The 27,826-nt window shown below is 42.8% G+C and overlaps 1 protein-coding gene across 4 annotated transcripts in view; it reads right to left on the reverse strand.

The window, feature by feature from the left end:
- Window positions 1–332: 332 nt before the first annotated feature.
- Window positions 333–27,826, reverse strand: part of CACNA1I (calcium voltage-gated channel subunit alpha1 I) — a 296,624-nt gene continuing 269,130 nt past the window's right edge. For 2 of the 4 annotated variants that reach the window (XM_082241263.1, XM_082241265.1), the window contains exons 28-37: window positions 27,227–27,360; window positions 26,003–26,073; window positions 20,175–20,253; window positions 18,938–19,059; window positions 17,020–17,340; window positions 16,293–16,439; window positions 11,019–11,138; window positions 10,088–10,235; window positions 8,932–9,128; window positions 333–6,229 (exon numbers count right to left, since the gene is read on the reverse strand). In XM_082241263.1, the coding sequence (XP_082097389.1) occupies window positions 5,519–6,229; window positions 8,932–9,128; window positions 10,088–10,235; window positions 11,019–11,138; window positions 16,293–16,439; window positions 17,020–17,340; window positions 18,938–19,059; window positions 20,175–20,253; window positions 26,003–26,073; window positions 27,227–27,360 (2,050 nt within the window). In that variant the 3' untranslated portion in view covers window positions 333–5,518. The remainder of the gene's footprint in view (window positions 6,230–8,931; window positions 9,129–10,087; window positions 10,236–11,018; window positions 11,139–16,292; window positions 16,440–17,019; window positions 17,341–18,937; window positions 19,060–20,174; window positions 20,254–26,002; window positions 26,074–27,226; window positions 27,361–27,826) is intronic. The other 2 variants (XM_082241264.1, XM_082241266.1) reach the window with 2 other exon arrangements.

Raw genomic sequence — 27,826 nt, forward strand, 5'->3', positions numbered from 1 at the left:
ACAATATTTCTGGATTATTTTTTTTCTGGAGACATTAAGCTTCTCCTAGATTCCTTGAGATTCCCAGAAGTGGATTTTACATTGTCTGAAAGATCACATAAAATGCAGAAACTGACACTGGGAAGATGGAATAATGTGGGTGCAGCCTAGGTAACTTTTATAATCGGTTTCTAGTCTTGATAATCAGCTGAAAAGGGTGGGCAACCCCCTCCTTTCGCTCCACTTGGCAGTGAAGTGGAGCAGTTGTTTTAAAAAACATTTATTCTTGCTACCATACTGCAGAAACAACCTCTTGTGGGGAGAGCAAGAAAAGTAACACCACACCACAGTCGTTCTTGTCAAAAGGCAATACTTTAATGTTCAAAACTTTCTACACAAAGTGCATTTGTCTCCTGTGTTTTGTTTTGTTTCCTTCACTGGGGAGACTTTCCAATGAGACTTCCTTTCCTCCCTGTGCAGTTTCTGAGATAGACAAAATTCCTGCAGGCACAAGGGACCTGTGTCTTCCTGTGACTCCCCACTAAAGGGACTGGACAAGAGAGCCCCAGTGGAAAGGAGACCAACCAGGCATAAACAGACCTTCTCACATAATAGAGCAGAACCTTCACTCTAAGCCAGCATACAGAAATAACCTATTTTGTTGCATTTTATAACAACCCACTCTCTGGGAAGAATAGATGTGTCTTCTTCTTTTTCAAAACCATTAGTAAATAATTAAAAGGGAGAGGCAAAATATTCTCTAAAGATAACCTAGTCCTTGGTTGCCATGGTAACACATTTCCTAGGCCAAAAGCCCTTTTCCTTTACTTGTAGAGAGAAATGAAAATGCGAGCGAGGAATCTGTTTTTGGGAAGGAAGGATGGGATTTTGTTGATAAGGTGTAGATGTCTGTGCTGTTATAAATTCAAGTTAAACATCAGAGTGTTACATAACAGAAGCTGGCTGGGATTTCTATAGACACAAATTGGTGGCAGCACCTTCAGATAAATGAGGCACTGAATATTTCATAAAATGAAGGCCAGCCTAGATTGTGGATTCATAGCTGGGATAACAGATTATAGTTTTTCCAACAGCATAGATTTTGTCTGTACCCAAACAATCCATCCAGATTAGTTGCCAGGTACACATACTAAATGGCTGAGTGTGCATTCTTTAGGGTGACTGTGTCATTTGAAGGGATATCAGAGAACACTGCTCTATTTGTCCTCTGAAGGACTCTGTAACCAAGGTCTACTTTAAAGATAAAGAACTATGAGAAAGAGCAGGGCTTTTGAAGTTGCCTATCAGTAGTTAACACCAGAAGAGCAGACCAAAGAGGCACACAGGTCACCTGCCTCCAGATTTGTATCTAAACATATAAATTGCCATATGCAATTTTTTGGGGTGATGCATTAGGGGCCACCTGAGGACACTTATTTAGGAGGAAGGGACAACTGCTTTTATCATCAAATTAAACCTAAGAAGGTGAGTCACCTTAGGTTTGGGAAAGCACCTTCTCTGGGTCCTACGCTTCCCTCAGAATTTCCAGGCCAAGCCAGAAGCCCCCCAACAAAGACCCTCCTATCGTAAGATTATGAAAAATGTGCAAACAAAAACAAGCCCCTGAAATGTAAGGGCTCACAAGACAAACGGTTATCAAAATAACTGAAATGTATGAAGCAGAAAACCTGCTTGTGAACATGAGATGGTGCTTTCTCAAACATGGCAACCGGAGACCCAGCCTAGCACCACTGGAGAGTGGGAATTACTTCTAATTAAACATGCATAGAATCAGGCTCTAAGCAATGCAGGTTTGAACCCTGCTCTACTCTTTGATGGCGACCATTCTCAGGGCAGAACAACACTTTACAGTACAAACACAAGCGGACCCAACACTAACACAGAGATAAACGGGTGGGCAAAGGAAGAGTTAAGCACCCCTTCTGAATTCCTCAGACTTTGCAGCCACTCTCAATACAAGGAAATTAAATTCCTAGCTGCTTTTCATGTCCACCTCTCCACTATTTAAGGCTACATTTGAAATAACTGCAGACAACATTATACACTGCATATTTTGTCTTTGCGTGTGAGTGGGCTTTCTCTCTCCACGTTTCAAGCATATCTAGGTACAATTTCATATATTCAGTTCACACCATGACATTTTGGAATGATATTGTGAGCGTGCAGATGTGCATTGGGCTCCCCATTGAGTTTTGCAAGGATTTTCATAGGCAACATCCAATAGGAATGTAAAATCCCTACCTACTATTTTGGCAGGCAGTGTGAGGTCTACTGTGCCTCTGTTGGTGTTTGGTATGGGAGCTGATGTCGTCTGACAGCTGTCCAAAAGCAAAAATGGCTGGAGATTCCCTGCTGAACAGAATGAACTGGCCCCTGCACGATTTTGGCATGGGATGGGGATGATGTTGATCAATTTCAGTCTCAGTCTCATTAAAAAGTTTTGGTAGGGACTGCTTCCTTGTCCCTTGCAGGGGAGTGTGTGTGATTTAAAGAGGGGCTGCCTATTCTCTCCCCATGACAGTTTTATGCTTGAGAAAGAAAATAGGTGGGAAACATGCCACAAAATTCAGCACAAAATAAACATTTAAAATCAAGACTGCTGTTATTGCTTTATTAACGCAGACCAGTGGCTTATCTGAAGAGGTGGGGATTTCAGATCTCTTAGGGAATCCCAGAGCATTACACACTGCTCAGTTCAGCTTCTGCACTCGCTAAGGAACATGTATTACTTTCCGAGATGTGATGTCATTGTAATTCCATCTCCTGTGCATCAACACATTTGGTATTTACTGCCTTATCAAATATAAAGAACAAAACAACTGTTTTGACATACAGACCAGCAGTGCCCTTGCTTCTTACGTTACAGGGGGCTACAATCATGGCTCTTTAAAGGGCCTCGACCCTTGGCGCAAGCCCCAAAATTGCAGAAGGGGTCCACAGAGGTAGGTGTGGTCCACTCTATGCAGCAGAAGAAAGGAGTGCCCTGCTCTGAAAGCAAGCTCTCCTCCCTATGCACCTCTCCCCCTCCACCCCGATGGCATGTGCCTTTCAGCGAAGAGAAACGTGTTAGCAGGAAAGGGGATCATTTCCTACTCTTGTTTTCCCAAAGCCCTTTAAGTTGGCTGCCAACTTTTCCGCCAGCACCTGTAGATGTGCCATGAAACAGTGCTTCGATCTGCAGCAATAAGCAAGGGAGAGATTTCATCTCCATGATGGGAAAAGCTTCACTTGCTGATTTCTGTGGATCATGCTTCTGCCAAAGCCAAAGGAGCCTGCCAGGTTGCTCCCACCCCTGGGTCAGTTGGCAACACTAAGTTGCATCGCTGAATATCCTACCCCTGCCCTAAAACTGAATAATAATAATAATAATAATAATAATATATGCTTTCCAGAAATCAGTCTTTCTAGCAGAGGGCTTGGCTAGTGGTAGAAAAAGCAAGACTGGATACAAAGGCACCCTGAAAGGGGGATTGAATCACTGGGAATGAGTTACATGATAGAGAAAGAAACGGACCTCTCTGTTTTTTTGAGAACGATCCCTATGACTGAGCAGATTTCGTCTAACCAGCCACTATATCTAACCAGCAACGGGCCACCACCCTGGTGATCAATCCACCCTGTTTGCAAAGCACAGAAAAGGCGAGCAACAATCCTTTCAAACATTCACTGGTGAATAAATAACCCACTGTATTGCATATACACATACATTTACACACATGTACACACACATACACACACTCACTCAAGGCCAAACTACATGTGACATTATACATGCAGTTTGGTGTTGCGTGTAACTTTTAAAGACCATAAATAGCTGATGTGGGGCCAAATCACGATGACTGACACTGCAGCACCTGGGGAAGCAGTTTAACTCTTTCCTCCTGCCCCCCACAAGTTGCTATTTGGCATCAGAGGGAAGTGCTCATTGGAGCCAGTGGGGGGGGGCTTCCTTCCTGTGTCAAAAAGCAGCTTGAGGAGGGCTGTCAGGGTTATGAAACAAGGGGAAAGGGTTAAAGCCGCCCTGCATGCATCGTGGTCCCAATCCATCCTGCTTCCTGCCTTTCAGCAGCAGTAGCAGCTATTTAACGTTTTTAAAAGATACATGCAATGCCAACCACAGCTGCAGTTTGGCCCTCTCCATCAACTTCTGTTGTCGGGTCCCAAAAAGATGCAGACTGTTTTGAATTCTTATCTCATCTGACACAATCCAAGAGCCACCACACTGAATTAGGATAGAAGGCCATAAAAAAGCATTAGGGAGGAACATGGCTCACCCATCTTCCCTAAGATTATTCAGCGATAAATCCCCGTGTGTCGAAGTTATGAGCCCCAAACTGGAGACAGAGAGCTAATGGCGCTTTACGCTTGAGGTTCGGTCTGCTCCTCTTGCTCATTCTCTCGTGTTTCATTTTTATTCTTTCAATATATTTGTAAAAAATAACATACCTTTCTCTAGAGATGGTTTTTGCACCTTTGGGCTTCTAAAATAGACTCTTCAAAAGTACTGAATGATAAAGAAAATAAACTCTACACCCCAAACCCCTTAACAGTACAGAGTAGTTCCCCCCAAGCAGCTTTCTTCTTTTTTTGCAAAAAGAAAAAAAGATCAGTGAGAATCGGAGCATCCAGTAGTTGCCCTGTGACTTCTCGTTGTGACACGCACCCCTTTAAAAAAAGCAAACCTGAATAGCCGCCAGTGCTCCATGGCCCAACAGTGGGAGCCGCAAGACCCTCAGAGTTCACATGTAAGAAATGGAGCCTTCATTGTCCTTGCCTGAGGAGCTCAACTACACTGAGAGGACACAACCCCAGCTGAAGATTTAATGGTGCTCACCCTAAGTATTTCCATGGAGCATTTTCACATAGTGAGCTGTCCTCTGCTGCCCTTCTCCCCCAAACAGCTGGACAATAGCTTTTGCACTATTACTATTTCCCGAATAGAAACATAGAGCAATATGATTTTCCTCAAAAGAGATTCCCAAACCCTTAAAACACAGCTTGGTTGCTGATTTCAGTCTGAAATAATCCCCCCCCCCAAAGACCCTGCCCTTTTCACGCTTAGCACTTTTCTGGAAGTCCTAAGCTCTCTGTAAAAAAAATAAATAAATCATTCTCTATATCTGTACATATATATTTGTCTATGTAGAGGAGTAAACGGCTGCCCCCCAGGCTACTCCTTGGGCCAGAGGCTCTTCGGCCTCATCACCCAGAAGTCTCTGGATTCCTATGCCCCACTGTCATCTTTGCAGAGGTGGTGGTCCCGTGCATGGGTAGGTGGGTGGGTGGGTGGGGGTTCCACATATTGCTTTCGCTCTCTCGTGTCTCTGAGGTATGGTACAAAAGTCTTTGTTTTCCACACATACACACGCACACGCACGCACACACACATATTTATATTTTGCGTGTCTGCTTGTTTCCTTCTCCACAGCTCCTGCGTTTGGAACTGTTTCGGAAATGGCAGCCAGCACACGCTCCCTTGTTCACACGGCGCTCTTCCTCCCCGTCTTAGGGAGCTGCCTCATCTATTCCTCTTGCTGACTCCGCTCCCCAGCTGCAACTCGGAAGGAATTGGGGAGCTGTGGCCTGCAGTCTCAATCCTGTCCGAGCCCTCTGGTACGTTGCCCTCCCGCGGAGAGGGGCTGTTCTTGCAGAAGTCCGTCACCCACGAGGGCATGGATAAAAAACCCCTGGGGTCAACAGAGTAGAACTGCTTGCTGTCGGTTGCTGCGGAGCCCCGGGAGGAAGGGTTGGCATGGAGACTGCTGGTGCTGTTGCACTTCTTCACAAGCGCCAAACCTTGGGGCGGAGGGGGCGGCGAGAAGAGGGAGGTCAGAGAGAGACTGCTGAGGGTCTCTGACTGCTCGCTGTTGTTGCCTCCGCCTCTCAGGCTGCTCCCTGCGCCCTCCTCGTCCGAAGGGTCCATGGAGTCATGGTAAGTGCAGCCGGGGCTCGTGCTCCCGCCACTGCTGTGGCTCCGCTGGTGCCGGCTCATGTTCCGGAGAGTGAAGATCCCACGGCCCCTCAAGCTCTGCCTGCGGGAGGCAGGGGAAAGAGGCGCCACCAAGGCTTTTTTGGTGGCTGTGGCTGGCACTGGGCACAGTGCAACTGGGAGGTCCAGGGTGCACTGGGGCGAGTCACTGAGGTTTAAGCTGTCCTCCAGTGTGGTCTGCAAGCTGCCTTCCGAACTGTTGCTCCTGCAGTCTTCCAGGGAGGTGTCGCTCTCTGTGGTCTGCAGGGTCAAGAATCAACAACAGAAACAAAGTGGTTGATTAGCAGTGATGCCTGCATTGCAGGGAGTTGGACTGGTGAACCCTCTGGGTTCCTTCCAATTCTACTGTCCTATGATTTCTCAGTTGTCATGCTGTTGGGTGAGGGAGGGACTGGGACATCAGCTGCAACTGGGGCATCAGTGGGAAGGTTAACATTAAAGCAGTTCAGTGCTTCCTGACCCCAATTCACGTCTCACCACCCTGAAGAAGGCACACTGGACACTGTTCCAGTTCTTAGCTCCCAATCAGCAGTATCTCCTGAAAACAGCAATGTGCAGCATCATCACAAGGACCACTGTTGGCCAAACATTACTTTGCCATTAAATATATATATATATAGATAGATGGCACTGATGGATCAGACCAAATGCCATTAATGTCAGCACCCTAATTAAGCTATGCTTAATTAGAGCAGACCCACTGAAATTAATGAACGTGAACAAGTTAGATCCATTAATTACAATGGGTCTCCTCTGAGTAGAATGTAGTTGAGTGCTACCCACTGTCTCTAGCAGTGGACATCTACACGACAGGTGTTTTCTTGCTTATTTCCAGAACCTGAGAGGGACACTACTTCTGAACATGGATGTCTATGTCTTTTCAGTCCTGCCTAGAAGACATTTGATGAATCTGTCTCTAGTTAATTAGCCTTCATTTGAAAAAGCTATCAGAGATGTTGGCCAGCATCACAAGTTGTGGTAATGAATGGTATTAATTTTGCGCTTTGTGAAGAGATATTTCATTTTGACTCTAGTGCCAATCAATATCATTAGACGCCCTGCGGTTCTATTATTATATAAGAGAGACATTTTTTTCTTTCCATGCTCTCTCTCAATTCTCCCCACACTGCTTTTAATTTTACACATCTCTTTCAGGCCATCCCCTTTTAATTATTGTTGTTTAGCTGGTCTACCAAGATGTCAATGCTATGTAAAACGGGACTCTGGAGTGCTCTTGGCACATGTGTCCTTCATGTGCTCAAGACCAAAATTGTACATCCTCCAGCAATTGAGTTCCATCTTAGAATGTGACCTGCAACCAAGCAGCTGTAAAATAGCAGGACCTGGAAGAGAGGAGCCATGTCTGGGAGCAGGTCTCTCTTCCCCTCTTCACACAACCTGTCATTCCATAGCATATGAAGGGACTCCAATGTACATTAGTTGTCCACAGCAATAGAATCAGGACAACAACAAGGCAGGTATGGGTTTAGTAGCAAAGTAAGGGAAGCACACGTAATCTTGGGGAATTATTTATGTCACTCAAGCACCCAGATAACGGGGGTCCATGCGGGGCATGGAAGTGATGCCAAGTGGGCACATCAATGTGCCCAATCACTGCTGATCAAGAAAGACTCTTCCAGACTAAAAAGAAAGGTACCCTGCCTCTCTCCAGGCCTCTTGCACATAGGGAATTTAAACTCTCTGTGGGAGTAGCTTACATCTGAGAGCCTGGAGGGGAATAGGCCCCTGGTTAAAACTATGTGAGATGTGGAAATGTCCTCCCTTGATTGGTGATGGACACACACCCTGATGTTTTCCCAACAGTACCTATAGTAAGGAAGGAGGAGGACTCAGAAGATCCTGTATGGATATTCCTGCACCTTGTTTGCAAGGTGTGCATGTGAGGTGGTTGGATCTTGGCATAAATATAGGGGGAAATAGGGAAGAGCATAGATGCTGCTGGATCCAGCCTAGTTCTCACAGTGGCCAACCATATGCTCATGGAAAGCTCACAAGCAGAATCTGAGGGCAAGGGCACTCTCCCCTCCTGTGATTCCCAGCAACTTGCACTGAGAGCCTCTCATAGTGGTGGCTGAAAATTGCTATCATAGCTAGTAGCTGTTGATAGCCCTTATCCTTCACGACATTGCAAAATGGAAATTTTCCCTGATTGGGACAGGAGAGGACTATTATCCAGTCTGGGGCTGCAAAGTAAGGTTGGAATTCCACATTTCACTTCTGTGTCCTCAAAGTCAGGGCCAAGAGTCCAGTTTGCAGCATTAAAGCTTTGGGCCTTGAGAATAGCCTGGAAAGTCACAATCTTAAGGCATAAATTAAGTAAACAAAAAAACTCTTTTCCTTATCCACCTGCAGCTTTCCGCTGCTCATCTTTCCCCCAGACTTGTTCTTCTTTCACAGGTGTGTGCCAAAGGAAATTAGAGAGAAAAACACCTGAAATGAGGTGTGGCCAAGCTAGGGAAAAGCATTTATACTAGGTTTATCTAATATTCAACCCTAATAATGTATATTTAGTTCTGAGGATCTCATCATTGCGTGGATACCTAGTTTTATTAACCCCCCCCAAGATAAAGACAATTCACAATACGATGTGGAATTGTGACTATACCAACAAAGCACGGTCCTTGCATCTTTGACACTAATTTCAAACATGAGCTCATTTTCCTTGAAGCTTTGCTGGGTGTCACTGATGAGATGCTAAAACAAGCAAATGGAAGAAGCCTGTCTTCCAGCAAATTCCTACAGAACGAAGTTGTTTGTGCCGAACATCCCCCCCCCCCACTTCCAGGTCAGAGTGCAAAATCTAAATGTGGCAGTCACCTCTTTTCCCACACAACATCTAATCCCCTCTACCCTAAGTCTATGAGAGGCTAAAATGTCTGGCAATGGACAGATGGAGGAATGGCGGTTGTAGGAGTCCTTACCTGGTGGATAAGTGAGCAGTGGACACTTGGAGATTGCAGAGACGCCCAGGAAGCTTGCAAAGAGATTTTTGGGAGGCTCTCTGGGCAGGAAGCTTTCTCCTGACTTGGTGGATTGGCAGAAACAGCTGGGACGAAAAACTCTGCTCGCAATGGTAACAGCGGATTGGGTGCATCTGGAGAGAAGGGGGTGGGAGGACCTGACAAAGTCAAGGAGGGGGAAAATCAGCACTGTTCAAATGCGTTTCTACCCATGTCAGAAATCTGCAGGGTACATCCACATGTCACTTCTTTAATGAGGAAACACAGACAATCAAACTTGATTTTTCTTGTAATGCTTTCTTCCTCCTTGTCATCTATTCGCTCTTTCTTCCCGGGTAGCCAGTACTGAAAGTCCTCAGCCTGCACTTCACCCTCAGCCAGTACTTCCAGCAAGAACAGTAGCTAGCAGTCCTTACGGATGGGTGAAGATGTCACTTTCATTTTGTCTCATTTTTCCAATCTTTTCCAAAGTTCAGTTCTCTACATTTCTACATCAATTTGAGATTTTCTTTTAAAAAGTCCTCATGAAAATTCATGAGCTTCTTGTGTGAACTTCTAATACACACGCTTTTATGTACAATCTTGCCAAATACACACACTTTTGCAAGGCAATTACCCCTAATATACTGCATTTTTCTATGTTATTTTTTTAAAACTAATATATGCATTTATATGAACACTTTACCCTAGTGTATACATTTTTGCACACATTACTTGGTTGGAGGACTGTACTGCAGAATTTGGAGGAGCACAAATTTTGAAGGCTTGAGTTTCAGCTCATGCATGGTTTCTGAAAAGTGTCAATGCAATATGTTCACTTTTAAATGAAAACTGAATTGAATTTATTCTCTACTTCTAGCAGTACCTCTATTCCAGCTATGTTTCTTCTCCCATTGCCCAATCTTCCCTGAGTAATCCATCAAGGGCAGATCAGCCAACACCAAGAAAGAACACCAAGAAAGTATGCAATTTGGAATTGATGAAACCGTGCATGCATTTGTAGTCAGCTTTTTGTAGCTGAGTACAATATGTATCTTAAAAAGTGGCCCTCGGAAGAACAAGGTATCTCTGCGTGGCATCATGGGATTGTCCAAAGGAGCACTAGGGTATTGCCCACCTGGGTTGCTCTCGTTCTTCAGCCAAGACTGGACTGGACTGAACGAGATTTTCTCCACTTCACACAAGTAGCTTTCTGGAGTTGGAGAAGCTTCCATATTTGTTAAAGGGAAGAGACATTCCTCCAAGTTAGGACTGCCTTCACCATCCTAAATAAAAGAAAGACGTTTGCCTTATAAAATTTCAAATTTATCCAAAAAATAGAAGAATAAATCCATTGTCAAATCCATTATTTGATTAATAAGAACATTTACAGCTGTGTTCAAATACCTGCAGAATATGCCTGGGACACTAGAGCCCAGTTACAAGAGGCAGATGCCACTGAGTTTGTGGGTAGCAAAAGGGATAATAATGTCCTACTTTCATCAAACAGTTCATCTCCCTATGCTACCCTGTCCTTGGGAATTTGCCTCCCCTTAACATCTCTAGTGCGTTGACACTTATCCTACAATGATCACTAACTGGTAATCAATCAATCAATCAATCAATCAATCACATCCATATCCTATTATGATATGCATCATCTGCATCCAGATAAGTTATAGCTAGCAGAAAAGGAAATGTATGAACATTTGCAATATCTTTTCTATACCTATTTCCTCTTCGAAACCCACACCACTTGCCCTAGTCATACAAGCACAGCTTACTAGCTTCATTTTCTGTCACACATATACCACTCCCTTCTATTGCTCTAGGTGCTCATATGCAAGACCCCAGAAAGACACTTCAGTTTAAGGAAGGGTTGTATATGAGAAGGTGGAGGGAGTGGAGGTCTCCCATCCAACTAATTTTGTTGGCTATCACAGCCTCCTGCAAGTTTCCTAGTTTAATTACATGTTGTATGAAGGAAGTACTTTCTCTTATCTGGCCTGAAGCCCAGTGATTGTTTCAAAGGAGAATATATATCCACATAAACTCTTGGAAAGTTTTACCTTGGCCTCGTCCTCCTTAGGGCTTGGCTGATCGACACTGTTGTTGTCTCCATCGTCCCCAAGCAGGATGGAAGACTTATCAGAGTTGAGTGATAAGCCTTCCATTTCGGCCAGCTGAACCTGCAGTCAGAGGGGGTGGGGGAAAGCTATCACACATCACAGATAGATTCTATCACTCAACCAGTCACATTGCTTTAAGAAATGGTTCGATGACAAGGAGGAAGACCACACATGAGGTTTATGGAGTCCTAACCCAATTCTGCATACAATGAAATAAATTGTTTCTGGAGAGAAAAGAACAGAAAAAGAGAGAACAAAGCAGTCACTGGCATTTCTCATGGACCATTTTAGCTGCAGTACATTCACTATCAACATCTTCTTGGGTTGGAATGCAGAGAGAAGGTGTTTTGTTCAGCCCTAACGATTTTGGCTCCGTGATTCTGGATGCAACTGATTCCATACCAGTGGAGGAAAGACAGGGGGATTCTCCAGACAGAGCCTATCCCAGAGACCAGTTGAGGAAAGGACACCCTTGTTTGAGGATAGAAGAACCTGTTCCAGTCAAACAGGATGATAATAGGGATGCCTTCATTCCAGCAACAGTAACCATGCTTCATGCAATCCATATCAATATCATGCAGCTGAGCAACTCCTCCAGCTATTTCCTTCTGGATTCCCTGCTTATTTTTATTCTTTTCCTTTTTCTAATTCCAGTATACTAGGATGGAACTAAAAAAAATCATCCTACACTCTGCTCTCATTCTACCCCCCTCTCCTGTTTTCCCAGTTGTTGCTTTTATTTAACTTTATAAGAGAATCTTCCTTGTTTTCAAGTCTTTGCTCCTATGTCTTTAGCTCTTGTTTCTTTCCACCATAACTTTCCACCTTGACATCTTCTCCCCATCTTCTCCCATTTCATTCATTGGATTAGATTTTCCTTGTTATTTTCCCTCTGATTCAGCCTACATAGCTCTATCTTCAATTTCAAAAGGCAGCACTGGCCTCTAGAGAACTTCTACTAATCTAGTATGGCATTTGATCTTTTCTGGTTGCGTATCATCTTCGTGATCTTGACCTAGTTTGCAGGGCTCCTCGGGCAAGGTCTTTGCTTTCCTGTGTTTGTGTAGAACTGTGTGTGCATGTTGTGTTTGTAAATAGTGACGAAATATGATATGGAGAGCTGATGGCTTTGGACAGGAAGTATAGCAGAATCAGTGGCAGTGCCATGTTAGGACTCCTTCAGACCAATACCTCATTGGGAATGAATGGAAGATATGCCTGAAGTAGATTTCCAAAAAGGTAATCCACCATCATGATGTAATCCAGCAAACGACACAATGACGGCAATCTTCGTAGCACTAACACAACGGTACTTCCATGGAAGCTATCTACTGAACTACTCAGGTTAGAGCATTGTGGGCACAATCCAGTGCATCATCTTGTGTGCTTAAATCCTGCGGTGTCAATGGGATTTATGCATTGCGTGCTGGATTGTGCCCAATGCTATGCAAAATGTAGTATAACCACCACCAATGATCCAAACATTGAGAAAAGAAAAGAAAGGAAAGGAAAACCACAATTACACCACGTCAACACACAACACAACTATCTACACACAATATCTACACACAAAAAGGAAACACAGCCTTTGTTTGAACTGTTCATCTAATGAGTTTCATCAACTATCACAAACATAACTGAAGTTCATATCAAAACACCCTCAACTCTGCACCTCTGGGAACATTGATATATTACATCTGCAAAAGACTGTAAAAGTAACCCTTCCTGATTTGTGGCTTTCAAAAATACCCTGGGATTACAAATGCTAGAACAGTTAATATTTGCTGTACTGCTGCTTTGCAAGAAGTGACAATCTTTTCCAGTGAAATCCAGCACAAAAAGAAGCACCTAACAAATTCATAAAGAGAAAAAACATTCTGCTCAGAGCTTCAATTCTCCATTATGTGTTGACAGATCATGTGATGCCAATTAAATACTCAATGAGTCTATGATTCTATGTGCCACCAGTACAAATTGCTAGATATATGCAAACCTCATAGAGACAGATAATGAAATTAGACTAATGTCATGAAAAGAGCAATGATGTTAGTATGGTGAGAAAATGTCTTACATTTTAAAATTCTAGCCTAGACTACAGAATACTTACACATTATTTTAAAAAGAAAAGAGTTACTGCAACATCCCCATATGTTTTTCTATCTGTTTTTTTTAACAGTGTGGGAATAAAAATATTGTTTCTATTTATTTACAATGTGAGTTTCTGAAATACTTAATTTCAACACTGCAATTTATACACATTACAGTTGTTGGGAGGGATCTATTTAAAACTAGAATTAGGATTTTCATGCTATACTCTCAAATGTTTATATGTTTTGAACAATAAAAAATTCTTAGTGCTTTGAGAATTAAAATATCAGTTTGATTTGAAGGTGGAGAAATCCTGCAAGAATTTCTGTTATTTCTCTCTCTGTGCATTATCTTTTATCGTCTTAAAAATGTATTGGACTAAAATGCAACATAATCTTGAGTATGATTCTATGAAAATGAAACATCATAATTAAAATAATCTACTGTAAACAGGGCTTCTTAAAATAATAAAAACTAGGGTTTCATGCATCAATCCTACAAGATGCCCAGCCTTTTGACCACAGCAAATGAAAAAATGCAATGGCCACCATCATCCATGTAGCTCATTTAGCTGGCAAAGTCTAGTGGTTTATGGAACATAAAGGAGAGATTTGGGCACAATCCATTCATTCAGCCAGTCACTCTGAAACAAATGGAAGTGACACAAGAGTGCTACTTTGCTCTTATGGAGTCATTTCAAATGTGTGTGTTGCCCAGGAGAGCTTCCCAGTCTATTTTGCCCTTGATCAGGATCCCATTCAACTTTGCTTAGAGCCATTCCTAATATCACACTTCTATAATGTTTTGAAAATGCTTGCAGGGGAATGGCTGGAACGATATGCATCTCTAATGTGGAAGTGGTCAGACGCAGGTTTAAAATGTATGAATGGCCAAGCAGGTCCCAGGAATATTGCCAGGTATTTCTCAGATTTACATCTGTTTCTAAGCATAAAACATCACTTTCCTGGTAATTTTCAGGCCGCTTTCCTTTATGCATAGTTGAAATACATGTAAGGAATGGGTTGTGCGTTTGTGGAAGCAATCCACAGACTTCCCTAGTTCAGTTACTTGTTTTCAGATGGTGCCCCAGAGCAACAGAAATTCTAATCCACAGTTTCTGGGACTACGTCAAACTGCTTACTAGGGTCAAATAACCTAATGGATGTGGTTCGTTAATTGTAAGCTTCTGGGTCATTCTGAAGCATCCACTGGACTAAACATTGTAGCTGAGAGTTAAAGGGATACTTATGAACTTTGCTGGGTCAGCATGACTACTTATAGCACAATCCTAAACATGTCTAGGACAAGGCATGCCTTACAAGTCCTATCAAAATTCAATTTGGCTTACAGATACCTGGATGTTTCAGGAGGCTTCTGGGTTCTCAGATGGTTCACCATTTAAAAAATATTACTACCCCAGGCAACTGCTGATTGGTTTGTGCAACTCAGGCCAACACATGATTTCAAATGACTGGAAATATATGGGAATAAGCCAAATAATGCTAGGCATAGTTAAGGGATGCCCCTTATGCTTCACTTTTCTTACACGAAGATGATCTCCTTGGAGGAAATATGGGTCTGAAATGTGGTGCACATTATCATTAGTATTGGCCACAAGTACAATGATTTGGTGCCTGTGCATTTGCTTCTTTTCTCAATGAAAAACACTCAATACATGTAAAACTTTTTAGTGCAGACACATTTCCCTACATAGAGATTAGCAAGAAACAAATAATGTTAAAAAAAGAGAAGACACTGAGTTATACAGAAATCAAACTAAATGCACAGTTAATCATTTTATTACTATGGGACTTGAGAGTGTAGAGTTTTCTCTGGCTTGTGTGCTATTCTGTAGTTATTATCAATGTCTTGAATAGGCACATTAAAGTTTGTATATATGTCTATGATTTCCCCTCTCCCCTTTTTACTCCAGCAGCAGTGCACTAACAAATTGAAGGGGATGGATTACTGGAGCTAAAATTAAAGGATGCATATTTTTTGTTTACAGTCTCAGGAGCTCACTCAATCCAGACCTATCATACTGAGTTTCATGATTCTCTGTAAACTTGATTATTCATTTTATGGCGTTTTTACAGCTTTTGAAACTCTTGTTGTAATGAACTTATTAATACAAAACAAAAGCTTTGGCCGCTAATGATCAAGAAGATACAAATGCAGTGCGTTGTTAAAATATATATAAAATCTAGTATGTATATCTAGTATATGGAGCCAATCTGACTTCTTAGATATGATAGTAAACTACTACTGATAATCTTCGTTCACAGGTCAAAGACTTCCCCAACTCTTTGAAATCAATGTAACTAAGACATTTAAATTAAATGGAGAGGAATGACAGTGAATGGTTATGGTACCTGTAAGAATGACATGAGTTTCTTGACATCTCCCTGACCCTTTCTGTAGCAGCTACCTACAACAGTTGCTAACACCTAGCGTCAAAATCTTATTTCTCCCATAGTAGCCTCTTTCTATGTCTTCCAGTAGCAATTTTAATCATACACCAAAGGGTCCACAAGAAGCCATTTGCCAACAAGATGAACAGACAAAGTGAGAATTAACCAATATCTTCATGTTTTAAAAATGGATTTTACTTATGAACTACACTTTCATTAGAAATTTTGCTCCGCAGAAACCAGAAAATATTTAATACTGAACAACATGCCTAAGTCTCATCAGCTGAAATGGAAAACTGAAGAGTAGAACTGGGCTTAAAACTGATCAGGCAATGCCTTGTTGAACTGATAGCTGAACCTTGAAAACAGTGAGACAATACAGCATCTTTCTCCCACAAACCTATTTTCTCCTAGTGAAAAATGGAACTCTGCCTCCATGATTTCTCCTTGCTCTGTCTATCTACCTATCCTTTTCTGCCAGTCTCATTGGTCCAGCTGTCTGTTCATTCAGCCTTCTGCTGATACAAATATGCATTTCCTCCTGACAAGGACTTCACTTCAAGAACGCACCTCAGTAACAAAACTCAAAGCTTCAAGTCTAAGTCACCTATCACCAGGAGACCATCCCAGGGAGATCTCAAAGGCCTCGGGGTGTGCGGGTGTGTTCTCGCACGTGTGGGGGGGTCCCCCTCCCATATCCTCGCACGCAGGTTACCTCTTGCTTGTCATGGTTACACTTCTCGCACATGGCCGGCGAGGAGTAATGATGGAAGACGGAGCCCGATAGGTTATCGATGATCATTAACTCCCCGTCGAAGGAGTCCTTAATAATTAAAGAGACACTGTCCAGCCATAAGTTCTCCTAGGGGACAAGAAAGGGGGAGGATGGGAGAAATAATTTTAAGAATTCCAAGTTTTTGTTTGTTTCAGTGTTCTTCTGCGTGAGTATATCCAGAAGGCTAAAAGAGGTTGTATGGTCTTACAAAATGCAAGTAAAGTAGGCAGAATGTGGCCCTGCTTGGTGATGTGAAAGGGAGGGGCTCATATGACTAACTGACCATGTGTAGAGAGGCACCACAGAAGCTTCATGTCCAAGATTGCAAGTGTTCCTCAACCTTGCCCTGCAGTACCCCTTGTGCTTTGCTAACACACCTCCACACACGCACTTAAATCCCTTCTTGTTCCAGTTTTGAATTCCTCAAAGAACACTGGTCTCAGTTCTACAGAGCACCCTTTGCTGTTCCAAGTTCTGGCTCCATGTGACTGCCAATTCGTCCAAACACCCATCCTAGAACTGAATGCCAGCCGGCCATATAGTTATAGACACACCTTTTTCCACCATCAGGTTCTGCAACCACCTAAGCTGCCCTTCTCCTACCCACATCAATGTGCCAAAGTCTTGCAATTAAGCAACACAACAACAACCAAACACCGCCACCTACCTGTGCAGGAGAGTAACATGCCATGCACAGCTGTCCTCCAGGATCCAATCTCCCACCTCCTCCATCGTGTCCAGCACTCGGTGAACCACAGTTACGGGAGCAGAGCCCGTGGGCCATCTCCAGCTCAATCTCAGCATCCATTTCTGCATCCTCTTGTGCTTCCTTGTTGCTGTCGTCCAGGTGTTTCATAAGCACAGCTACTACTACATTGATGAGGACAAACTGGGCGGTGAGCACGAAGCTGACAAAGTAGAGTGGCGAGATGAACTGCAGGTTGCTGAGACAGCTCCGGTCGTCATGAGTGCATTCACGCAGTGTGTCCTTGAGGAACACGTTAGGCCACAAATGAGGAAGAAAACACCCTCAAAGAAAACCAAACAGAAACCCCACAACACATACACATACAGAGAGAAAGAAGAGAGAAAAGGCTGAAGTAATGAATGCAAATGTGGTTGCTCTCTCAGACAAAGTATACAAATAAAGATGGCAAGATGGCACCTTCTGGACACAGAACTCTCCTCTCTTCTCTAATTCCAAAGTTTCCTGGAATCACAGGAAATCGGTCGAGTTGGCTGGCCTTTTCTAGCATGCCAATGAAATGTCAGTTCCAGTTTACTCCTAATGGGCTGTCCATCTGTCTATCTACTTACATGATTTCTATGCCACCCAATGACACAGTTTTCTAGACTGCTTACGATAAAACATTAAATGGCAATGGCATCCATCAGTCATCAATAAAACAACAAAAAAAGTCAGCGGTAGCAAGTAAAACACCAGAAGGTTTAAGCATCACTAAAGGCAGATCTAAGATTCAGTGGATTAAAAGGACAAAGATCTAAAAAACCCAGGAAGATAAGAATGTCTTCATCTGGCACTGAAAAGAATATAAGCAAGGCACCAGGCGAGCATCTCTGGAGTGGCCATTCCATAACTTAGGGTGCCACCACTGAAAAGGCCCTTTCCACAGTAGTCAACAACTGCAGCTCACTTGGTGGGGGCAGCTGGAGAAGGGCTTATTTATTTCAGTACATATAAACAGGAACACTGCTGTCAGGCCCATGGAGCAGCCCGGGGGGCCCTGCCAGGGACCAGCTGCCTTTTTGTTTGAGTTTATGACTTTATTCCAACAAGACTCTCGCCCCAGGCCTCAGGGAAGCTCTGCACAAGCCTAACTGGTGTTAATATGTTTGCTCTTGCAAAATAAATTTTATAGAGTTAGGGATTTGGCATCAAATGTTATTTGTTTAAGTGACTAGAAACTATGTGCAGGGTTATGAAGGTAAGGAGGATTCTTGCCCTGCCTGCTCTGGAGAGTTCACTCATGGGCCTTACTGCCGCAGTTCTGGTTTATCTCTTGTCAAGGCAGAAGGATATGGGTCAAAACTAGGGCAGGCATATGGTGGAGTGTCTTTCATAGGGCCTTATTGGATTTCATATTCAGACATTACTCTAAAACCAGCTTTTTATATTTTTAAGCTTTTACATCTTAATGAAAGAACTCCATTCCACACAGGGAGCAGTTGCATTGCTACAGACAGTTTTTTATATAAAATACTAGAGAATGGCAGTTTGTGTGATATGGTGAGAAGGACTTGTTCCAATTTCTCAATTCTCTTTCCTTTCTTCTTGTCAGCTTCTGGTTCAGAAACTCTACACAAGCTCTGATAATACTATGAACATTCACCACCTGTCCTGAGGTGAACTCTATGTGCCAAGCTGGGATCTGTTCAGGTTCCTTCCTCCCATGAAGCACCAACACTTCTACACCCAGGCACAGATTAGATGTCTGCAACATTATTCAATCCTACTCTTTTCTCTATCCTCACACACACAACTTCTAATAAGTGCCGGTCTGTTTCCATTTCAAGATGTAATTCATTGGGACCAAAGACATATTTCCAACAAAGGCCCAAGTTACCTTCATGATTCCATTCCAGTTATCACCAGTGGAGACCTGGAAAAGTGTGAGGAAGGCCATCCCAAAGTTCTCAAAGGTGGCATGACGGCTCATACCCTCACAGGGGTTCTCGTCGTTGCAAACTGGAAAGAAGTGATTTATAGGAGAAAAAGTGAACCATTGGCTATATTCCAGTGAAAGGCAAGAGATGAAAAAGCAGTTCTTTGTAATATTAATTGTAACTTTATATCCAAGTCCACATAAAAATAGCTTTTGCATACTGTTACTGGCCAACAAGCTGGAATGGCCAAAATGACAAAAATCTGATGAGTTCCCATATTTATCAGGATGCACACATGCATACACAAACAAATCTTGTTCTTGCAATATTTTATGTCAAGCTACTTTCCAAATGTCTGCCTTCCATTATTACATTTGGAAGATCCAAACTATATTCCTACATTACTTCTGGATGCTACTGTGCAAAAATGCTGTGTTTGCATTGCTCATTAAAACTGATGGCCTATTAGGATGCATAAGCTTCAGTCAGCAAATGTATTGGAGCCAGATGTTAGAGCCAGTGAGAGTGACAAAGTAAATGACTGAATTTCTAATTCACTTAGTGATAACAGCTACAACTTCATCTAATGGTTGTTCAAGTGTTACATCCTCAAGACCTTAAATTTTGAGGAACTCCATGCTTCAGCCCAATAATTCCAAAAGGACTGGTCACAGTATATGGCAAGTGGGTGAATATATAAATAATATCTATCAATCCATCATTTTGGGATCAGAAGCCATGTCTCCAAGATTCCTGTGTGTACAGGAATCATCTATAATTTCTTCTTAAATAATAGAATAACGTATACAAGCTCATTTTCTGTATATGAAAGTAGGGCTGTGCCCTGGAATCATCCAAAGCCCAAATCCTAAAACAGATTGGGTCAATTTGGGCACAGCTGCGCTTCAGTTGAGTTGGGCTGAGATAGTCCTTGATCGCCCCAAGTGGGCATACCCAGAGGTACTTTTTTTAAAAAAACAATTCACTGGGGTAACTGTACGGAAAGCAACGGCCACCCATCTTTGAAATAAACTAACTGCAGGCAACAAACCATGCAAGAGAAATTCCCTGTCATGATAGATTCTTGGAGATACTCAGAAATTCTGTTAATTGCTGGTTAATGTGGAAAAAATAACCCTAATGCATGATGGGAATCCTCCATGCATCTTGTAACCCACCTCTGTGCTAGAAACTTACTGAGTTTCCCAAAGAGCTCCACTCCTAGAGCAGCATAGATGAAAAAAAGGAGCATGAAGAGCAGTCCAAGATTCCCCACCTAAGAAAAAAATCAAACATACAAACTGAAGTCAAGTCAAACTAATGAGTATGATACAAGCGTCACCAAGCTGAGACCTATGGGAATACAGAGCTGCCTAAATGTGGGGCTTGACAGTTCAGCAAGTGCAAAAGTGCAAAAGTTGCCATTTTGGGTGATCACCACTCAATCCCCATTAGCGTAGCATGGGAGAAAACATACACACACACACCTCTGCCATTTGTGCTTCTTACAAATGATTCAGATAATCTATTCAATTTGTTGAAGGGATGATGGCAGCCCCAAGTAGAGTGTGTTACAATAGTCTAACTGGGATGTAACTAAGACATGTTTTATTAAGGCCAGATCTGACATCTCATAGTAGAACCCCAAAGGTGGCTTAAAAAATATGCAGCAACAAATTAGAGAGTCTGAAAAATGCTACCAGATTCAACATGAGAAAAGGAGGCGACAATTTCAATTGTGGTATATACTAAAAACACGTTGGAAATGAACAGTCTGAACCAGAAGTAGACAGTCTGAACTGGAAGTTGAAATTCAACAGAAAGCATCAAGAAAGCACACTCATCTTCAACTTGTTCTCCCTAAACTGAACTTGACTCAGAAGGTGTGACTGAAGGGTAGGATTCCTGGGTTCCTCCAAACAAGGTATGATGCAGGGAGCAGAGACCACCACAATTGCATACCCAGGCGCATGTCAGTGGCCTAGTGAGGGGCCAACCATCGAATAACAAACAGGGTTGAAATAGGCTGCAACTTTTATTGATGACTGATGCAAGTATGCTTATGCCAAGGCATTGGGTATGTATCTGGTATCAAGCAGCCAGCCTGCTGGTTGTTAAGTGTGTGTGTGTGTGTGTGTGTATGCATGTCGACCCTAACTAGGGGGTCATCCCCTGACATGCACCAGGTGTTACAATCCTGCCATGGCCACTACTAAGAAGGGTGTTATGGTCCATTAGCCCCCATGTGGACTCTTGGACAAAAACACACCTTCCCGGACCCCTTTAATGGAGTATCTGAACAGCTAAGGATCCAACCTGGTGAGGTGCTGAGCATTTCCCCATGGCCACACAGGAGGGGTGGGGGGTGGGAATGAGATTACACCATGGCCAGGCTGGGCAGCAAATGCCCAATCAGAGGAGACTCCCTATCTGCCCACCCCTTCCCCAGCCAAAATCAGGCACTTCAATTCCACACTTCTGTAGTACACCTGGCTCACAGCATGGAAGGCTGACTACTACATGGTTTGCTAAGATTGTGTCTGAAAAACAAGAGGAGGAAAAAGGAAAGACATAAAGCAAAAGGTTATCAGGATGGAAAGGATTTAATTTTGAAGTACTTGTTCTGCCAGAGTTCATAGATCTTTGAGAATAATGATGTTATGGATAATTTGGTTGTCCCCTGAAGAGTCAATGTGCAGAATATGGAAACTCAACCCAATCACTTAAGTGCTGAAAATTTTATTACTGCCTCGAGTGAACCCCCCCCCCATGCACTATGGCTTAAACTATGGCTTAATCTTTGCAGCCTCCACCATGCAACATTATTAAATGAAGCTGCCTTCTAAAGAAATAATGAAGTATTGTGCTTTCTAGGCTTTGCCGGTGCTTGAAGAACAACGCAGCACAAGTTCTTCAGAGAGGGAAACAGGCCTTCAGATGCAGATAAATTGAAGACACTGTTTTGCAATGATTCTCACCCTGCCTGAGAATGTAGGTGCAGCCTTGGGTGGATGCTACTCCCTGGGCCTGGAATGCTGTAAGGTGCCACCTTGTCCCCAATGCCTTTAAACATCTATATGCAGCCACAGGCAGAGAACATTAACCATTCTGGAGTGCAGTGTCACTGGAGTGCTGATGCCCCCTGGCTAACACCAAACCTAATGCCAGCAGTCAAGAGTCCTAACTTGGATGCAGTTATTATCTGGATGCAGATGAACTAACTGAAGTTGAATCCTGAAAAGATAGGGCGATGATGGCAGGCAGTCCAAGGGACCCAAACACAGGGAGTATGTGTGCCTCTTCTGGATAGTGCTGCACTCACCTGGAAAAAGTAAATGTACTGCCTGGTGCTGCTCATGGGTGCCCAAGTGGTGGCAGTGGTTAGGAATGCCTTTAACTGATTAAGCTGGTTGCATCCCCTCCTTGATGACAGAGACTTGGCCACACTCATCTATGCCCTAGTAATTTCAATGATAGATTACTGCAAAATGTTATATATAGTAAAAAATAAATATATCTGATTTTGAACCCCCCACCTCACGATGTGGTAACGTCAGTATTTTTATGAAGAGCAATAGTTTCACACAAGTGGGGTTTAAAACACCACTGATGAGCCCTTTCCTCCTGAAGGCTGTACTCTTGGGGGAGGGGAGAATCTGTCAGCAGCTGCATGCAAAAAGTGAGTGGAGCCCAGAGCCACAGCCCTGGGCTCCACCCACTCAAACACTTCCCCTTCTTCTAAGCAACTGAAGGGTTTTACCACACCAGGAACAGTGTGATGCTGACCTCTGAACATCTAAAACTCATCGCCTCTGTAGCGTAACTCCCTCATTTGTAAATGATAAAAAGTGGGTATGTGTTCTCAGTGTAAGAAAACAAGGGATTCTTGTTTGCACAGACATAGCAGCAGGCAGAAGGCAAGAATTCTACAGAATTGTAGAGTTATAATCCGGAGTACAATTAAAAAAGTGCTACAAGTTGCATCAGATAGCAGTGCACTGGAGGCAAGAATGTGATATCATGCACAAGTCTCATGTGTAACAATTCGAGATAAAGTTTCAAGCTCACCTCATTCACACAAAGAGATAATCAAATAACCAACCAACAGACAAACACATGTTCATATTTTTTTATAGACAAGATAGAAGATAGCTGCTTCGGTAAGCCCTCTTGGATGCCATTATTCATTCTTTGGCAATTATCTCCTAAGAACCAAAGTGTATGTGTAATCCCCGTTTCCCAAGCCACTCATCCATCAAGTGGAATTCTGTCAGTCTGCTCCTGGCTTGATACCCATGGGAATCGAGTGGTGGGCAGTGGAAACATCAATACTGAGTATTTCTCTTGAGCAGCTGCCTTTTGCAAGTCATGCAAATCCCCCTATCCAGCTGCTGCCTTTCAGGTGACATTTCACTACATGCAAAGATGGAGGAGGCATTATTTCTCATGGGACAGGAGACTTGATAAACGATCAGGCATTCGACAGGAGAATGGAAAATGGAGAAGGAAGAGTGAGAGCCAGAGTTAGTCAGGCCCATTTTTAGTCTTTGTTTAAAAACAAACAAACAAACCCCAAGCACAGTATTTTTATTTGATGCTCCCACTTTACAGTTACACGAAAAAAATTAAAAGAGAAATAAGAAAGGGATTATTTATATATTTTAAAAAATGGAACCGCTGCTCATAGTGTTTAAACATTCTTAACATCCTCTGGCACTTGAGTTCAAAGAGGAGAGGAGGTTTGGGGCTTTTTGTAAATTAAGAACATGAGAATGTAAGAAGAGCCAATGGCCCGTCTACTCCAACATCCTGTTCTTGCAGTGGCCAACCAGATGCCTGTGGAAAACCCCTAAGCAGGACCTGAGGACAACAGCACTTGGCCTTCCTGTGGTTTCTTGCAACAGGTATTCATTGCTGCCTCTAACTATGGAGGCAGAGCATAGCCATCATGGCAAGTAGCCATCAACAACCTTCTCTCTCTCATGCATTTAAGTTGGTGGCAGATACTGCCTCCTATAGGAGCAAGGTCTATAGTCTAGCCATGTGAGATGCATAGTTGGCAATGTGGGGAACCATTCTAGCTCCCCAGCAGCTTCCTAGCTGGCCTTCAAAACAGTCACAGATCCCATCAACCCTTGATGACTATTTATTTATTACATGTTATGTCTTGCCTTTTCCCATCATGAAACTCAAGGCAGGGTACATGAGGTTCTAAACTGGCCTCCCATACAGGGACCACTGACCAGACCTAGACCTTCTCACTCAATACATGAGTTATAGGAAATGGAAGTAAAGGACTGAAGTGTCCCTTGCCGTCAATTTGAGAGTGTGTTATGCCACATTTAAACTCCCATGGAGGAGATGAGAAGGAAGCAGCTTGAAGCATCTTTCTGAGGTAGGAAAAGGGCTAAGACCTCCTTGCCTTGCCAGTTCTCAGTCTTGTTTGCCTCTCTGAATATTGGACATGGCCTTCCCTATTTCAAATGGGACGTCCAGGTGATATAACATGAAGAGTCTATTTTGGCCCCAGTAATATTATTTTTCAAAATCTGGTTTTCAGCCCTTATGGTTGGAGAAAAATGTCTGACAATGTGGTGGTAGATATTGCCAAAGGTCCTGAAAACAAAAATGGCCATAGGCAGTGTCTTTTGACACACCAGTCACTGCCAAAATATTTCCAGTTCTGAGAATAGTGAAATCAGAATGAATGATGCCAAATTAAATACGATTCTGCATTTTTGCATTATTTACTTTGAGCACCAAAAGCATGCATTGTTAATATAGAGTACATCCAGCCAAGGGCATAGTGAGATAAACAAAACAAACAAACAAAAAAGAAAGAAACAAAAGGAAGAAAGAAAGAAGAAAGAAAGAAAAAGGAAAATAGGAGTAAGATCATTTAACACAGTGTAAAAGCACTGTGTTCAATGAGGCTAAAAGGGGTAAAAGTATCTAAGGGGATAAAGAGCTAATTACCTGAATATTGTTTCTTTTCCTGAAGTGTGAAATGAAAGTCAGTGGAGCTAATGGACGGAAGCATAGCTGAGCAATTGTAGTGTTTTGGCAAGTGGCAAGCCTACTGAATCAGTGTGATTGAAACTTGCAATCTGCACAGTGCTGAAGCAGATCATTGCTGATCCAAGGGTTCTCTGCTGTCATGGGTATTTGGAGTTACCATCATTATTTTTACACAATTGTTGCTGTCTCCTTCCTGCCTCATGTAGTGATTCAGTGAGAGTGCCTGGACTAATGGTAATGATCCCAGCTGACCAATGGGTGTGAGAGTTGCAGGCATGTCAGTCTCCCACAAAAGCACTATGATTTCCCAGATAAAGCTGACAGGTGGAAGTATATATAAGATACAAAATGGAGAATATAATATCAGACCCCATTTGCTGATAAAGAGCTCTTAAAAAGTTTGCAAACTTACTGTTTCAGATATTTGTTTTTAATTAGTGAACTTGAATCTTAAGTCTTATTATTTTTGGTTAGTAAACTTACAAATTCATATACAAGTTGGCCAGTAGAAAATATCACTTCATCCGTCTTGGGCTTCTAACCTTCCTTTTTAAAATAAGTATCAGATATCTTATTTGTAGAAAAGAATGTGGGAGCGGCGATACCAACCGCTCATCCAAAAGGCAGAAGATAAAATAACTGTGCTTTCAGTATTTCAGAATTTCTAACATGTACAATGCAGTCACAGGAAGGCTTACTCAGAAGGAAGTCCCACTGTGCATAGTGGAGCTTACTCCTCAATAAGTATGTTTGGGAGTTCAGCCTTGGGCTGTACAATTCTACACTCCCATACTTGGGAGCAAGTCCTCTTGAATGCAGTGGAATTTATTTCTGAATAAATAAGCTTGGGTTGGGCTGTCAGGACTGTTGGCAGCTAAGGCCTATTTTCTTTCCCCCTCAGGAATGGCAGCCTCAGCCCATCTCCTAATTAAACATTTTGCACTCTTAAATAAATAAATAAAAAAACTAGTGCAAAATCCTCTGTAAAAAGAAATGGCTTCATTTACCTGCGGCAGTGCTTGCACAACTGTGTCCAGTAATGCTCGCATCCCAGTCGCCATCTTCAGGAGCTTCAAAACTGTCATGGGGGGGAAAGCAAAGTGGGTGGCTTTTCACACAGGATCAGCACACCAAGCAATGGTCCTGTTGCTGGTTTTTCGCCCCAATCTGTCTGATTAGAGAACACTCCTGCCAACATCTCATCTTCTTCTCCCCACCACCCAGTCTCTTTTTCTCAGCCACTTGCCTCCTCTCCATTTAACCCCTTCTGTTTCTGAAATGATAGTTCCCAGTAATTATGGTGCCCTCGCCACTATACTGATGAGCATACTCTCTTCGGTACCAGAATTCAGAGGATTCTTACCAAGGACCAAAATTGCAACACCAGTGCCCTTGGCATTCTCAGTGGTCCTGTGCAGCCTAACAAAGGTTGCAGCAGCCCAGCCGTACTTCTCATTGATTTGGGTGTCACCAGGTAAATGTCAGAGGGAATAGGTCCCCACACTAATTACTATAGGGGCCTGGGTTCTGGAGATGTTTGGCTCAAGTTGTAATTAGCCCATACATGGCTAACTGGGGAAGTTCGTGCTCTAAACATCTCCAGTTCTGAACTCTGGCAGCATCACTTGCACAGGTACATGTGAATGTCTGGCAGTATGTCTGGCAAAGTCCCAGTTAGTTGAGTGTTACTCAGTTGTCACCACGTGAGAAAGCAGCTCTGCTCAAGTTCATAGTTCTGTGGAAAACTCAGAACACTGGAAACTTGCATGGTGTTAAGTAGAGCCCTGCTACACATGCTGAAGAGTCACATTGGATAAGCATGGTAGGAGAAAGATGCCAGAATGACTGCATCTGTGTGGCTCTTGCACACACACAGAAGATGACAAATTTCACAAGCATCAGGGGCATGTGAGGCCCAACATATGATTTAGCACAGAGACTCCAAGTTGCTTAGTCTTCCCCAGTCTAGTCTCCTACTAATACATTAGGAACATAGGAATATAGGAAGACCATCGGTACATCTAGCTCAATACTGTCTACTAACTGGACATGGTTCTCCAGGGTTTCAGGCAAGGAGTCCTTCTCAACCTTGTTGGGGGGTGCCAAGGATAGAAACTGGGGCCTTCGGCATGCAAAGCGTATGCTCTACCACTGAGCCACAGCCCTTCCTCATCCTTCTTGAAACACGCCTATTGGTCAGTCTGTGCTCTGTAGCTCCCTCTGTAGCTCACCTCGGGCAATACGCAGCACTCTCATGATACGGATGATGGTGGGGTTGATGGGAAGGGCAGCATTTATTTCAATCTCCTCAAGTGTGATGCCCATGACTGAGAGCAGAACAATGGCCAGGTCCAGTTGGTTCCACCTTTAAAAGATGGGAATCAATTTATTCCATAAATGACACACTTTCAAAATAGGCACAGCTTATCAACAAGTTATTTGTAATGCTGTACTTATCAAAGGTTCCATTTTTTTTAAAAAAAGGAACAAAACATGCAAATCTGTGTTTGCTAATTAAATAAATGAGCATGCCAATTAAGCAAACGGACATCCTTTATTTTGGCTGTTCTGTTTGCTTGGATGAGAATTTATATTTGCATGGCATTTGATTATTATTTGGCAGGTGGGGAGGCACATTTTTTAAATATGATACATCAAAATGCTTTATACTGATTCAATATTGTTCACTTTGATTGGCAGCAGCATTCCCCACCCCAATATCTTAGATTCTTTAACTGGACTGAATAATTTGGGACATGGTAAGTGTGTCCCTGAGCAATGGTGACTAGGGAAGGAGCTAAGAGATAAATAGAAGACAAACACTTTATAAA

Source organism: Podarcis vaucheri (genome assembly GCF_965113315.1).
Source record: "Podarcis vaucheri genome assembly, chromosome: 10".
Lineage (NCBI taxonomy): Eukaryota > Metazoa > Chordata > Lepidosauria > Squamata > Lacertidae > Podarcis > Podarcis vaucheri.